General features: G+C 57.7%; 1 protein-coding gene across 5 annotated transcripts in view; it reads right to left on the bottom strand.

Moving 5' to 3' along the window:
• The window catches only part of AGAP1 (ArfGAP with GTPase domain, ankyrin repeat and PH domain 1), a 432072-nt gene that overhangs the window by 232369 nt on the left and 183493 nt on the right, over positions 1–16210 (bottom strand). For all 5 annotated transcript variants that reach the window (XM_025045420.1, XM_025045422.1, XM_025045423.1 and 2 more), the window contains exons 4-6: positions 12202–12287; positions 9739–9880; positions 5809–5943 (exon numbers count right to left, since the gene is read on the bottom strand). In XM_025045420.1, coding sequence (XP_024901188.1) covers positions 5809–5943; positions 9739–9880; positions 12202–12287 — 363 coding nt within the window. The remainder of the gene's footprint in view (positions 1–5808; positions 5944–9738; positions 9881–12201; positions 12288–16210) is intronic.

The following is a 16210-nucleotide window of genomic DNA, read 5'->3' as shown; positions in this document are numbered from 1 at the left end:
TCAGAGAACGTGGCTCCCAGACACCGGTGGGGCCCAGCAAAGACCTTCGCCACCCATCGCCAGCTCACTTAACCCGTGACATAAACACGGCCATCATTGCAGAGGATAAAAAAACATAACAACGGGCACCTAATGCTCATTAGTTCACCTTCGACACACATTAGATGCCAAACATACACACATACGTGACTGACTTTTAAGTGTGAAAAATCCCATTTCTAAAAGCGGTCCTTTAAGAAGAAAATGTATAAACCGGCCCCAATCTAATCTCTAACGTAACAAAGGAGAAAAACAAGAACGACGAAGCAGGGAAGAGGCCACCCCGGCAGCGACAAGCTGGCCCCGGGAACAATGACCCAGGCCTGACCCAGCACGACCTCGAACGACACCACGAGAAACGACCTGGTTTCGGCAAAACGCAACGGCCAAGGCGATGCGGCCTCAGGAGATGCTTCCACTGACCGACACTCTTACACTGCGGTCCCCGACCCCCGGGCTGCGGACCAGTACTGGTCGGCGGCCTGTCAGGAATCAGGCCGCACAGCAGGAGGCGAGCAGCTGGGGAGACAGCGAAGCTCCATCTGTGTCTGCAGCCGCTCCCAGCGCCGGCATCTCCGCCTCAGCCCGTCAGGCGTTAGGTTCTCATAGGAGCCCCGTTCCCTGGTGCCACAAAGGTTGGGGACCGCTGCTCCACCACATGCAGTTAGGGGCTCATCAGTGCAGCCAGCCTTGTTCTGGCCACTCCTGAAATCAGGACCAGACAGTCACAGACGTTTCATGTGACATGGGACGCTGCACGTCAGGATTCCGATCTGCGCAGAGGAAGGAACGCAAACGGGGGCTCGGTGGCCGTCCCGCGTAGCCCAGGCGAGTCACGCGGCCTCCCCCGGCTCAGCCCTGCGTGTGGGGCATTCACACCCCGGAGGGCCGTCCCCAGGTGGGGGGACCGAGGAGGGAGCAGCTTCTACGAAAGCGCTTTCCAGAATGCTAACTCCAGCACGACGTAAAGAGCTGAGCGAAGGTGCTGAAAGGCTGACGTGGATCTTTCTGGAAGGGGGAGCACACTGTTCGATGCTGTGGCCCAGCCTTCCCACCCATGTGCACCTGAGACGAACGTTTCTTTTACCGTAAATAGTGCAGATGAGCCTTGGAACGAAAGGGCTTCCTTCCACGTGCGATCGCTCGGCGTCCCGGTGCCTCGACGAGCAGGACCGTGACAAAACCCAGCAGTCGTGGGGAGAATTAAGGGGACAGGTTTGTAATTTGTAATTTATCTAGCTCTTGATTGACACAGATCTTGACCTGGCCTAAGATTTATCATCAGAGCAAAATTTTGCGTGTGGATTTTCCTACTGTCCTCTGAGCACGAGCTTAATTAAGAAGCTACGAGCCAAAGCTTCCGCGGCGAGTGAGCCTGAAAATGCATCACGGGATGCTCTGAGTTGGGATTTGCTGAAGGACTACGATTTTAGGGTACACGTGCGAGAGCAGGAAACCGGGCTGGTCGGACGGCTGACGGTGGGATGCGTAACAGCACGACCCAAACACCAACCTGCTCACAGTTCAGACAACGCTGCGTCAGCTCGCTCGAGGGCAGGGAGGGAGCGTGGCAGAAAGGACACAGGCGGCTTCGATGAGGGGACATTAAAACTGTCTGGACCACCGTGTGACTCTACTCATTCTGTCTAAAGGGAAACCAATGCTTCCTTAGGGACCCGGGGCCTTGAAAATGTCACACACAAGTCAGGTGCCACAGTTCACGAAATTACGAACTACATCCTCCCTCCCAAAAAAACTTAGGGACTCCGTTGCCTCTAGTCCATAAAATGCCAAAACAAAGAACTGCTTCTCCCTCAGCCTCAGGATGACTGAGATAACTACACTGTGACACAAGTCACTCTGCCCCATCACATGTCCACCACGCGCCCGTCACAGCAAACACTCTGCACGCAGAGTGTCTATGCACGCAGACACTCTGAGAAATTGACAAGCGCTCGAAAAGGGACTTCGATTCACAATTTCCAAAATCCAGCTGCAGAGAAATACAACCCGAATGCCCCATCACGACGACGACGGGGCAGAGCCACTGCCCTCCCCCACGACGCCCGCCCAACGCCCAGAGGCCTTTACATTTCCCTTCTGGTGGGAGAATTTACTTCTGCTGCTAAGCTGTAATCATTTTAGGTCATCGCGGATCATCTAGGTTGGAAAATCCCATCGCCAACAGGACCCTCCATTCCCACCCGGAGGCCCATCTGGAATGCCACAAAGACGCCCCGCTGCGGGCTCCGGCCACTTGGAACGTTGGCCCCGTGACAAAGCAAGGGAGATCTTCCTTAAAAATGAATGAATGAATGAGTGAATGAATGAATAAAGCAAGCCTGAATGAATGAATGAATGAATGAATGAATAAAGCAAGCGAGAGAAACGAGGCCTGCGGAGAGGGATCGTCACGTTCTCCAGCCTTCCATCTTCACGTGTCCACACCCTGAGAGCACCGATGACCAGGACCTCTCAAAAACCCGAGTGGCAAACAGGAAAATCACCATTATAAAGTCAGGAGTCCAGAAGCTGGCAGTGAATCTCCAAGACGTGGCCAGTGGCCAGCAGAAAGGCACAAAACCAGACAGAGTGAGACACAGAGGGGGCCCCGGGCAGCCACACCGCCTCAACCCCGCGGGTCCGGCCTGCCGGGCCCCCCGACAGACAGATGGGGACCATGTCGCAAGCCGGATCCACTGCCCAGATTTGGCAGAAACAGGGAGGATGTTAATTCTCAAAAGGTGACTCTCATCTGCTCCACAAGCCACACTAAGCTGCAGTGAGCAGTGGCACGGATGACGCCCACAGCTAAGGGGGCGCCAGAAGGCACCCAGCCCGCTGCACCCCCATCTGCACTGCAGGCAGGATGCCGGCCTTCGGGGGTGGCTGGCTGTCCGTGGTTATCCTGCGCCTCACCAAGGCAGGGGCCGCCGTGCTCCCCAGTGGGTCTCTACCCGACCGGGGGGGCTGTGTGAGGAAGGCTGCTGCTCCAACTGGGAAGGAATGAACGAACGAACGAATGAACCGACCCCCTTCCCTGCCCCCTGGGACCCCACTGCTAACCAAGAAGTTCCCTCCTGAGCTAGCTCCCCACAGGCATCCGACATCTACGTGAACGAAAGAAAAGCAAGCATTGTTTTCCTGCTAATTTTACTCTTCGCTTCCTGTTTCAGGATCCTAGGAAGTCAAACGTTCAAGAAGAATCAAGTCCCCGATCTCCTATAAAACAGGCGTGGTGGCCAGCCGACGAGGCCTGCGGGCAGGCGGAGGCCGCGTGGGACGTGACATGCCCGGCTCGCTGCCCTCTGTTGATCAGCGAAATGATTCTCAGAAATCATACACTTTTTCTTTATTATCTCTTTCTGCAACGCAAAGATGTGAGAAGTAAGTAAATAAAAGTGCCAGGGCATAGAGGGAGCCAGGAAGTTCGAAGGGAGAGCCGCGAAAGCGGAGTCCGTGAGGGGCAGGTGGGCCTGTGTGCTGGACACGCCGCCCGCCGGCCTGCCCTGGGTGAGCGGACAGGACGCGGGCTCTCGGGACGGGGTCTAATCCAGGCGACGTGCCGTGGGCCCAGTTACGTCACCTTTCTGAGCCTCGATTTCTTTAACTCTAAACCTTACAAGCTCATTTTCTTTCCGTGGGGATCAAACTGGATTATCCCGTTAATGGTTTCTAAGTATTGAGTCTAGTTGGTTAGCAGCTACTTTAACTACTAAGCATTAAAGCTCCGATGACTTAAGACACAAGAAGACATGCCCTATAACTACCATGTAAAACGTGCACAGTAACCACAGTTTTATTTTTAAAACTTATCTTCACAAAAACATCTTCAGGATGAACCCCCGGGAGCCACAGAAGTTGAGGCGTCACGGGGGTCATTTCCTTGGAAGACTCTGCACGATCTAGATAGTTAATGGGAGTGTCTATCATCTCTAAAATGAGAAACAAAATGCACGGAATATATTCCTGTGAAAACTACAGCAGGTGCCAACAAGCTTCGCCGGTGGAACGCTGTCTGAGGAGGGGGCGTGTGGGCCGTCACAGCCACACCAGCACCAACGGCTAAAACCGTGGCGTCCCCCCCCCCAGGGCCCCACGCTGCCGACGGCGTGAAGCGCTTCGGGCACGCAGGTCACCACCGCCGTCCGCGGCCTCGGCCACTCTGGGCACGGACGTGCCACCTCCTCGGCACCCCCACCATCAACCAACTCTTGAGATTTATTTACGAGTTCGTTTTTGTGTGGAAACTGCGTGTTTGGAGCCAATGCACATGTTCTGGCGATCGCAGTGGAGAACACGCCCATCCACGTGACCACACTCACAGCGCTGACGCCAGGGACCGGGGGACCTTCGATGAAGGCCCGAGAGGGACCGCCCGGGGCTGCGCGGGCCACAGCGTCTCTGGAGTGACGACTCATCTCTGCAGCCAAAGCCAGGGGCGGCCTGGCCCGCACCCCTGGGGCCCGTGAGCAGCCCGGCCGTGGCCGGCGAGGTCTCTTACGAAACGGGCGGCTGGCCAGACCGGGCCGCGGCTCTCGTCTGGGGACCTTTGTCTGCTACTTCACTTTGACGTTCACGGGGTTGGGGCTACTCGCCGGGCAATGGCGGCCTCGCCCTGTCGGAACCCCGAGAGCTCCCTGCTCCCCTCACCCTTCACAGCCTCACTCGTCCCTGACCCTGCGTGTGCCGCTGTGGGGCTCAAAGGTCCGCCCGCTGGCGGAGGGCCCAAGGGGGCCACGTAAAGGTGAGGGACGCGGTCTCTGAAACGGAATAACATGCTGAAGGGGGGAACTCAGTGTCACCTGAAAACAAATTTGGACATTTAGAAGGAAAACATTCACTGCCCAGCGTGGTCCCAGGAGCCCCGATTACGACTTTTACTAACAGTGGCCAGTGTCCACCAGGCTGGGGCCCAGCGAGGCCTCCACGACCTCTGGGCAGCGCGGGAAGCTTCTGAAGATCCACGCCTGGCCGCTGCGCTGCCCCCGGCCACCTCCCATGGCACCAGGGCTGGGCGGTGCGAAGGTGGGCCTCGCGCTTACTTCCCAGACTGCCACCTGGAACAGGACCTGTCACCGGGAGCGTCTCTCTCCCACGTGTCCGATGCTACAGGAGTCACTTCCCCCCAGACCTTTGCGACCCCACCAGGTGGGACACACCGCCCAGAGTGGCCACGCCCCCCGCCCCCTCCCCCGACTCCCATCACCCCCGCTTCTCGCAACCAACACGTGGCGCTGCGATTACTCATGTGAAAGTTCCACGCCCTTGGGAACCTGGCACTCGTCCAGGAGCACGTCCTGTGTGACGCCCGCTGATCCCGGAGGAGGGCATGCGACAAGGAACCGAGCCGCGGAGGAGCCACCCCAGCACGGGTCCTGCGGTGCCACGTTTCTGCCTCTCTGCCCAACCCTGAGTCTCTCTTCTCGGCTCATCCTCCTCGAAGCCTAACAAGAAACGGCTAAACCTTTCTCAAGAGACGGGCCTGCATCACCAACGACCAAACGGAGCCAAACGGAGCAGGTGCGGGCGTGACCCACCATGCGCCTAACTGATCGAGGAACGTCATCCCGCACGTAACACGCTCGTGCGACGTGACATGCAGAGCTCGGCGTGGGGCGGATTCAGAGGAGGCGTGCTGTCACCTCTCCTCAGCGGGCCACTTCAGGCGGCACAGAACCGAGAGTCGCCTGGGGCGTGCGGGGCTCAGCTGTGGCCGCCCCCCCGCATGGACGGGAAGTGACGCCGGGCCCCAGAGGCAGTGCTCACCGTCCTGGAAGACGCGCTCCACGTTGAGCCCATACGTGGCACACGTCTCGTAGTACGTGCATCGCTTCAGGTCGCTGGACAGCTTCCTCGCTCGGGCGTCGTCAATGACCCGCGGGTTCGTGGAACTTATGGCATCTGGAACAGACAAACGCAAAAAAAGGCAACGGGGTGACCACCAGCGGCTCCGACTGCTCCCCACAACTGCAGAGCTCTGAGCTGCTCGGAGCCCGCGCCTCGCCGGCGGCCGTGTGATTCTTCTGAGACCTTGGCCCACACTGCGAACCGCAGTCTCAAACGCTAGAATCGCTGTCATTAGGAGGAATCCGTTTCGGAGGATCCTGTCTGAAATGGGGACAAGAGAAGGTCCAGGAAGATGAGCAGAAGGACTGAGAGTTAAACGTGGCCCAGAGGAAAATAATTTCAAACGGGAAAAGCCCAGGGCGCTGTGTGCAGGTGGCCGCTGACGCACGAAGCACTGTGCTCAACGCCTCCTGTGTGGCGGCGCGGTCCCCCAGGCAGCCACGCGGCCGCTCGGTCACGAGGGCCACGAGCCCCGCGGGCATCTGGTCCGGTTCCAGAGACCGACATGCAGAGAACACGACAGAGAGCTGAGAAGGGGACAGGAAACGAACAGTAAACCGAGGGACGGCTGCGAACGGAGGGTGCCCGGCCCCGGGGCGGGGGGTGATTCCCAGGGGAGCCCCGCCTGCAGGAGGTGGGGTGACCCGCCACTTCCTGGGTGAGCACCTGGTGCACCGCGGAAAGACCGAAGGGACAGGGCAGGGGTGGGCGGTGAGGGGGTTGCATCGGCGGGCCGCAGGGGCACGCGCGCACGAGTGTGTGAGCCAGCTTCGGGCAGGCAGAGCGGCCCCGGGGGCAGCCTGGACGAGAGGGTGGGGGTGCCCCGCCTCCCGCAGGAGCTACGCACAGCGCGGGGCGTGCTGGAGCTGCAAGGCGGAGGTGTCGGGCGCCCGCCAATCACCTCAAAAAAAAAAAAAAAAAAGTAGCCTTTTTGTCCAGCGCGGCCTTGACCGCACCCCCACCCCACCGCGTACTGAGCGCCAGCCAGGTGTCCGGCACATGCAAGGACAAAGGCCCACGTGTGGACGGCTGTGGCGCTCAGGTGTGAGACCACACGCATTTCTCAGGGGGTGTGAAAGGGGTGGAAACAGAACACGCTCAAGAGCTCTTTAAACCACAGTCCAGCAGCGGATGGCCTCCCGACTCGGACAGCGGCGTCACGAGTCGCACGAGGCAGCGACAGCCTGTCCAGTCTTACTTCTGCCCAGAAAGTGTATGTGGCACTCCATTTTTTTTTAATTAAAAAAAAAAAGTGGCATCTTGAGGAAATAATAAAATTTATAGTAAAAATAAGATATGAAAATGTTCTAATATATTCAACAAAATTTTACAATAAAAACATGAAAAATGACATGTAAGTAAAAAATAAATGAATAAAATTATTCGCTGTTCCCCTTTCTTTCTTTCTTTCCTTGACCCCGACTTCACTTTCCAGCTCCATGGAACAGGCCTGAGCTGACCGTCCTAACTACGCTGAGGACACCAGCTCTGTGATCTGGGACTCGCTGACAACGACCTACGTTCCAGATGCTCCCCCAACAAGCTGTGTTGGATGGACGGCCTCCAAGAACACCTCATCCTGTCTCCGCGTCCTACAGATTAATAAATCTGACGTGGACTTCACAAACTTAAGGAAAAGAAGTCTCTTTCGCAGGCGTAAACATCTTTTAAGAAAATAGTAGGAACGAGTTAAAAACACATAAATGCAGGCCACAGAGCATCGATCCAGCTTTACAATCATCCTGACCCGTGGCCCCCGCGGCCCAAGCTCCTCCGTCCTCGGCGGGACATCCACTCCACTTCCGTTCTGTCCCGTCTTCCGAGATGCACCGTCAGAGACGGAAACGGACGTAGCCGCCAGGCCCGTGACGCTTCAGCCCACGCCAGCCACGTTTCAGTCGCTCGGAGTCGGCAGCTTTTTACACCTCGTGCTTCTCCCTCAAATCAGTTTAATCTGCGAGCTCTCAAAACGGAACCTGCTTAGCGAACACTGCAATCACCTCGTTCAGAAACGTCTCATCCACTTAAGACCAACTGCAGAGCGCCCCGACTGTCCCCAGAAAGAGGACACCTTTGGCTGAGGCCACGCCACCTGCCAGGTGCCCTAAAGAATGAGCTTCGTTCTTCATCTCGTCCCATCTCTGACCTCCTACCTTGAGGTCACATACCCATCCGCCTGGGAGAGGAACTGTGGACCCCCTCGTCTGTCTTCCCTTGACCTGCCCTGCCTCTGTCCTGGCATGCCATCCAGCCCATGCAAAAGAAAGCCTGACAAACACGCAGGCTTCTCGGGAAGTGAGTCTGCGTTCAACTAACAGCGAAGCGTGGAACCCTCCAGAAGCCCAGGCTCACCCATCCGCTGGCCAGCAGGGCCTCCAGGGCCCTCTGGGAATTAGAGGTCTGGTTAATGACCGAGATGACAAACATCCCTAACAGACAGCACTCTGCCCTGTTCCTTGGGGCGTGGCCATGTGAGGCATGAGCACAAGACGGTGAACAGGGCCCCCGGTGTCCTTGCTCCCGAACTCAGGCGGCTGTGAGGAGATCCCCCTATGCAGCTGGTGGCTCTGCTCGGAACACCCTGGGCTAGAGGAAGTGCCTGCTCTCAAATGGCATTTAGTAAGAATTTTCAAGACACGGACTCACACCACCAGTTCCGTACTAAAAACAAAACCGAGGGCTTTTCACTGGCGCACCGTTGCCGTGTGGCCACTGGAGGGCGCGCTGGGCACAAAGCCTCGTCTCCTGTTTGGTTTTAGGTTAAATCTTCCTCTTACCCGAAGGTTATAGTCACGTGACCACTCACAGCTACAGGTGTGCAAAAAAAAAAAAAAAAAAGGGGACGGGTGGTGCTGTGCTCTCCGTGACAGCGCAGCTCTCACCTTTACCTGAGAAAACGCGTTTAGTTTACCCACGTGACTGTACTTGTCCCAACACTCGGCCGTCCCACGTCTCTGGCCACTGAAACGCAGACGGCCGGCCGTTCCTGCTCGTTCCCCCTGCTCGCTTCTCCTCTGGAGAAGCCGCACAGCAGGGGGTGGGGAGGGCAGGCCACGTGCTGATTCTAAGGGAATCAACGCAAACAGTATAGAAACAGGAAAACGGAGGCGTCCTCCAATGTTTCTTGACCTTCCTTCCTTTGTAAGTTGCCCATGTTTCCGACAAGGCAGTTTTCAGAGTGAGCCTCCGTCTGATTTTTAGAAACGTCCCATGGGGACCTCTGAAGACACCAGTGCTAGGTGCCAGGGCATCAGCGAGTCTGTGATCAAGAACGAGGACACCTGAAGTGATGTCACTTTACTAAGAGACCAGGCTTCAGGTGACCCGGAAGAAATAAGGAATACGTTCAAATGATATGATACTATACTCTCTGAGGGGCCTGTAGATTAAATATCAGATATAGATCATGAGACAGTAACAGAGAAGAATAAAGCAAGACTGCTATGTAACAGAAACTGGCATTATTTTAAAGGTGCAAAGTTAAATGAACAATCTTAGATTGCCTATAAATTGTTTTAAGTAATAGAGAGATTTAAGATATCCCAACACACAATAGAAAGTGGGTTTTATTTTTTTGTGAAGTATGTAGGGGGTGTGTGCGTGTGCATGTGCGTGTGTTATTTTGAGGCTGCTGATTAAGTGATTTCTCTGTAGAATCAACTCAGGGAATTTTACTTTTACAGATTTTTCATGGTCAAAAATAAGCCTTCGGTAGAAAATCCTTTCTTCTTTAGACCACTTTCGAATTCCCCCACGCTGGAAGCACAGCCCGCGAACCCGCTGGGCCCGGCTGTCAGAACCGCCGCCCGCCCCCCCGGCCCGGTGCGGCCACGGGCACGTGTCACTCACCCTGGGTTCCCACCAGGACCAGCGGGACCTCGCCCGTGTTGCGGTAGCTGGCCATGCGGCTGTAGTAGTGGTAGACTGTCTGGAAACTAATTTCATCCTCCAAGCTGAAGACAAAGATAACAGCGTCCACCCACATGGCGAACTAGGGAGACAAGAGGAGGAGGGGAGCGGAAGGCAGTGAATGAGGGGCTCGTGGGGAGAGAGGGCCGGACGCCACGGAGTCACCTTCGCGAGCACAGGACGTGCGGCCGGCCGGCCCCCGGGGCCAGGCCGCGCCCGATACCTCGCTTCTGTGTAACGCTGTGGTGTCACTCGCGGCCTTCTCGGCCTGGGCACGGCGGGCCTGGCATGGGACCGCCACCCCCTCCCCACCCAGGACACCCTGGTCTCCACAGACGCTCACCAGGCACTCCTCCCCACGGAAGCGTCCACCCTCTGGCCTGTCCTGACGTGACCAGCCGCAGCCTGCCAGCAGCCAGCACCACATCCTGAGACCGAGTGACCGGAAGCTTTCCGCTTCACGCCTCCGGAGTCCCCCCAGGAGGCCCTGCTGGCCCCCTCTGAGCTGGGGCGTCCACCCCGGGCGGGCCCCCCCGGCCTACCCCTGTCAGTAGAGGTCTTTGTATCATAAAGGTCAGCTGCCACTGAATTCTCACAGCGCCCTGCCAGGGCATTATTCTCTACTGTTAGAGAAATGAGCAAAACTAGCAAAAATTAGGGGAAAAATTTTAAAAACCCCTCTGGGGGGCCCATTTCTTTGTTTTCCCAGCTGAACCTACATCAAACTTCTTGACAAATAACCGTCCTGACAGGCACTTAACTTCTCACTTAGTACTTGGAACGGTCTTGTAAGTCGGAGCCCAGCGGACGGAGGGCCCGGGACACACGGTTCCTGCAGTGACACAGACACTGGCTCAGCCTGGCCCCAGGCTCCCTGTCTTCCCGGGTGGACAGCCACCCCTATAAAATCCTGCCTGCTTCCTCTGAGAGACGCCGCAGCGCCGACGGACGTCTCGGCGGCCAGGGCCTCGGCTCCCGTACACCTGGGGAAACTTTTGGTGGGTTAAGCCCTGACTCCCATGCATAAATGAAGCGTGTCTTCCGTTACGTGTGAAAAATAGACACGATAAGACTTAAATAAACCTGAAGTTCCAACCGATGTCCCTTCGGGCCGCCCGGGGACCCAGGCTGACCGAGGTCCCTCATTCCTTCCTCTGCCTGGAGGTGGGCTGCCCTTTCTCTTCTGAGAAGCGGAGAGAAGCCAGCTTCTTCGGTGCGTGATTACGGCTTAAGATGACACTTGTCACGCGGACCAGCCCTTATCTCCCAGGACCAAAGCTGATGACTGTGCTCCACGTGGGAGAAATACAAACCATGCCTCGCTCTCCCAAGGGTGCATCCTGACTGGCCGGCACCTAACAGGCGGTGGCACTCCAACACCCCCACCCCGCCAGCTGCCCCCCCCAATATATCCGGTTAATTAGCCGAGTTCTCACGGTGCCCTAAGAGGGCCCTAGGAGCCACGAGAAGTCTTGTGATTTCGTCCATGGAGCCATTATCTTTGGGGAGATTTCATAAAATGGCCTCAAATGATGAACACAGGGTGCTCACGCTGGCTTACGAACAGCAACTTCAAAGTTTTATCCTTCCAACATTTAAGCGCTCTCTGCCTAATTCTGTACAAAACCCCGTCCATCATTTTGAAAGGCTGAGTCTGATATTCCCCCAAAGGACTGGCCCTCTGGGGAAACTGAGTCACGGTCCGAGGCCAAGACGGAGACCTCCCGAGGTCCTCCTCATTCTCCCAACGCCAGCGCTGGCGCCATCGGCGGGCAGGCGGCCTGGGTCTGTGCGCCGTCACCACGAACGTCCACCCGTGGGCGAGATGTCGGGACATCTGGGCGAGACGCTGGGCGCACCCCCGCCCAGGGCTGGCCCACCCCGTGTTGCCCGATGCAGCTCGCCACGGCTGCTTGTCTCGCAGAGCATGCCAGGGACCAACACTGCGCTGGGGACAGAGTCAAGCAAAGAAAGCGGCCGTCCGCCCTGTGCTCTTCTATTTCCAGAAGGCACGTCTTCCCAGGAGGCGTCAAGGAAGTGGGGCCGCGCAGCGGCCGTGGGAGGGGGCTGACCTGGGCAGAGGCCCCGGCCGGGCAGCCGCTGCTGCGGGGAGGGGGCGGCTGGGGCGGCCGCAGAGAGGGCCGGGCGTCAGTCCAACTGAGCGGGCAAACCGGCCCGCCTTCTCCTTCTTGTCCCCCTCGAAACCAGCGAAAACCAGCCACGCCGACCCAACCTCCCCCTGGGATCTTATCTGAAGGAGCCGCAGGACTAGCATCTTAGAGGAGAGAAAACCCTCCGGCACAGAAAACGGTTTCGGGGGGCTTCTCCCCCACGTCCTCGGGAGCACACTGTGACTTCTCATCCGGGTCAAACTCGCGGTTGGCCGTCGGCGGTAATACTCACCTGTGCCTCTGGGGGGCCCCCTTCATCTCTAATCAGCAGCAGATAGCTCTGTCCGTCAACAACAATCTCTTTCTTGAATCTGCCACCTGCCACACACACAAAACATCTCGTTACACAAGAAAAACGGACCGAGAGGAGGGCAGACAGACGTGGGCTTCACTTGTGGAAAACTATACCCTAGGCTGCTGTCCCGCCGGCAAGTGTGAGCGTTTAGGAGGGGGCCTCGGACCCGCCTCCAGCCACCAGTGCGGTTTTAAAAGAACTACCGAGCTCAGATTTCGGTGTGCCTTCGAGAACCGTGTTCGTTCTGGTTAGAACACAGCCTCCTGTGCAACGCCGGGCCGAGCCGGGGCTGAGGGGGGGGAATTTTCCTGCAGGCTTCGTGTGCGGATTGTCGCCCACCGGGAACCCTGGACCCACGGGGGTCAGAAACAGAGAACACCGAAATTGTCATTCTCTGCATTTTGTCTGCAAAACGGAATTGAATTTTTCGTGCCTGCCAGGTGCCTGGGCTGCAATGTGCCGACAAATTCGCGGGCTGAGGACCTGTATTCTCCTCAAGAGAAACCCAGTTCTGGGTGGGAACACAGACGCCATAGGGATGGTGTTTCCGCGGTCACAGTTCACAAGTGGGGGGGGGATGCTGAACTACTACACACGGTTAGACAGAGCGGGGCAGCTGGCTGACGGAGGGGCGTTAGAACCACGCTGGGTTAGTGAGAAGCCCCCGGGGACCCCTGCCGGACAGGGGAGACAGGGAAGCACCACGTGGAGGTGGCGAGGGCTGTCCCAGCGCATCTGGGCCCCTCACAGAGCCACACGCGTCTCCCGGACGAGACTGCGAGGCTGCTCCTGGACAGCGGGAGACACGGCCGCTCCGCGTTCCTCGCCATCCCCCAGGCCGAACCGGCCCCAAGACTCCAGGCTCCGAGTCCACTGCAGTCGGCCCTCCCCGGGGCTCTGAGCTCTGTCTCGGAGAGGAAGCACCAGCACCACCCTCATCCGCAGCTCCTCGGCACCGACACGTGCAGAAACACTGTCTACACCGTGAACACCGCACGCTGGGAAGCCCGCTGGCCGAGTGTCTCCACCGGCCCAGAGCCGGCCTGCCAGCCCCGCTCCGCTCGGAGCCACGTCTGTCCTCCGCCGGGGGCCTCCCTGAAGATGGACTGCCATGCCAGAGTCCAGGGTCTGGGCCGTCCCGCCCCACGCCACCCTGAGCACTGTCCAAGGCCCTGCTGACAGGTGCTGCTGCGCGAGGCAGGGGTGGCCGGCCGGGAACAAACCTTTCTGAGCCAGTGCGGACGTGTGACTCACACTCACACTCCTACCTGGGCACTGACGTGGCCGGAAAAACAAACTTGCTCTATCGGGAACTCAGTCTGCTCCGTAACAAACACCGAAAAGCCTTTCCAACACGCGAGCAAAGCAGCTCAACTCTCGTTCCCACCCGCTTCGCACGTCGCCGGGCAAGGGCCGCGTCTGCAGAGGAGGGTCCGGAGAAAACTCGCCTGGCGGAGGGTCGGAGCAGACGACGCGCTCGTGTCGTCTGCCAGCCCCGGTCTGTGGCTCTGCATTTCAGCAGCCGAGTAACTCGCGTAACCCCTGACGACACAGGTTTCTGTTCCCGCCCTGTGCGTCGACCTGGAGTGAGCGAGCCCGCTCGGTCTCTCCCTCTCTCTCTCTCTCTCTCCATTTCGCTTACCTCCCCAAACGAAGCGTTCTAAAGCTTCCTTCATCCTCTCCATTCCCACCGTCTGTATTCACTGAAATCATTCGCGTTGCTAAGCTGGGCTTAGCTCCTGCCTGCCCTGTGTGCAGCCATAGGCTGCCTCCCCTCCGAGGCCACCGCAGCCAGAGGGCCCTTGCCAGCACGCCACCACTGTGACCATGAGCCCAAACACTCTTCCCTACCCCGGGCCCTGGCTCCCCGCCAGCGCCCCCGCTCCCCAAGTCCTGTGCCACCGCAGCTTCCCAAACAAACATCGGCACCTGAGTGCACACGGAGGCTCTTGCTGGGCAGACTCAGACTGAACCCCCCGAGGCTTGGCCGGCGTGCCCGGGGCACACAGGTCACACACGCGTCTGACTGCTCATTGGTCTGGGTGGTCTCCAAGGCAGGAGGAGAGAACGGAGTCTGTCCCTGGGACCACTGGATTTTCCCCAATGCCAGCCGCATCCCTCCACGTCCTGCTGCCTCCAGCCACCTCGGCCCCTCCCCAGGGCCGCGTCACCACCCAACTCTCCCGGGTGACACTGGCTACGGCCCGGCCTCCATGCACCTCTGCCTCGGCACGTCTGATGCACGATTTCACACCCCTTTCTCTGCTCACTGCCTTTACTACGATTGTGTAGAGTCACGTTCGCAAGCCACGCTGCTAGTGGTCGGATCAGCCTCAAGCCAAGAAAGGCTTCGTGGGGAAGCACCGAGCTCACTCTCCTTCTGCTCTGCTCCGGCCTCCGGCCTTGCAACCTGCAGCCAGCAGACCGGACCCCGGACCTCACCTTCATCACCTCCACCTGCGAGGCCCTCTCCAGCTCTACAGTTGCTTCACACGCCACCCCCGCTAAGATACAGAATCAGGACGCCTTTTCAACAGTCGACACTCGCGAACATTAGGCACTTACAATTGGCTCACATAATTTTTTTTGGTGTTATACATATATCCGGAAACAAAAATTATATACTCGTATCCACTTGCCATGAACCCAATGGTTTAATCATTGGATGCAATTCAGCCAGATGCTTAAACGCCCAGGTTTTAAGAGTTATGTATAAAAACTGGAGTCCTACAGCTTGCCACCAGGCTCAGGTGGCACGAGGCAGCTGGGCACTGGTGGAACGTGGCCGAGCAGGCCGGTAAAACAGAAACACTCTAACGTTCATGTTGTGCAGTTGGCCACAGGAACACAAAGGGGACCCCTTAAGACGTATGCGAGCGTGGCACCAAGCTGGTCTCTGCGTCGGCAGGGGCCACCACGCCTGTTGTTCTAAAATTAAACCCCTCGTCTCTCCCCAGCTACCAGACCACGCTGTCTACCAAAATCTTAGAGGGCACCACCAAACTCCATCCAACCTCGTTTTCAATGCAGATTTTTAAAAAATGCCTAATTTTATAATCCCGTTTCCAATTATTCTCCTGCAAGTCTATTCTAACTTTGCATTCCTCACCGGCGGGCCCACGGCCCACGCTGTGCTCCGTGAACGATGATCGATCTTCTCTGACTGCCAAATGTTATTACGGAACCTCAAATTAATTCGTGTGTAATTTTATTTTTAGAAAGTGTCCCCAGGTGTCCCCCTGGCCTCCGTACCAGATGCCATGGACGTGCGTCTGGCTCAGCCCACCTGTGTACAGGTGTGCAGGGAGCACCATGAGCCGACGCTGGAGCCACAGAGCCCCGAGCCCAGCTGCCTGCCTCTCGCCCACTCACACCTACTCCTTTCGAGGATGTGGCGAGGTCGCCGGCGGCGGACACCACCACGTGCACGGCTTGGCAGCAGGCGGAGGAGCGTGCTGGGCAGCAGCGAGGGCGTTCGCCGCGTCCAAGCAGAGGGCAGCTCTTCCCGTCTGAACTCAGCTTCATGTGCGAGTTATTCCACCTCAGTTTCACCCAAAGGCCCCGGTCACCTCTGTGCGCCCTCGAGCTTGCATTCCTGAGCGAGTCGTTTCTCCCCAAAAGGATGAGCGGTGGGACCGAGTGTCCCTAGCAAGGACGCGGACGCAGACGTGTGTGTGCTGTGAACAGCACACCAGGAAGAAATGGATGCACTTTGGGTTTCTTTGGTAACATCTTTTACGATGACTGAAGGGAGTCGCTTACAGTCCACCTGTAACCGAGTGCCCTTAACGGGGTCAAGGTTCTCATGCTGGAGCCCGGTGTACCTCTGGGATGCTGGAGTAACAGGACAGCTGGGCTCCTCCTACTAGAACTCAGGCTAGGAAGGGTGTGGCTAAATGGAGCCTATGAGCGAGGGAAAGGCCACACACGGAGAGGGGTCAGCGTC

Source organism: Pteropus alecto, unplaced genomic scaffold (genome assembly GCF_000325575.1).
Source record: "Pteropus alecto unplaced genomic scaffold, ASM32557v1 scaffold143, whole genome shotgun sequence".
Taxonomy (NCBI): domain Eukaryota; kingdom Metazoa; phylum Chordata; class Mammalia; order Chiroptera; family Pteropodidae; genus Pteropus; species Pteropus alecto.
Note: the sequence above shows the minus strand (reverse complement) of the source record. Positions and strands in the feature narration are given on the sequence as shown.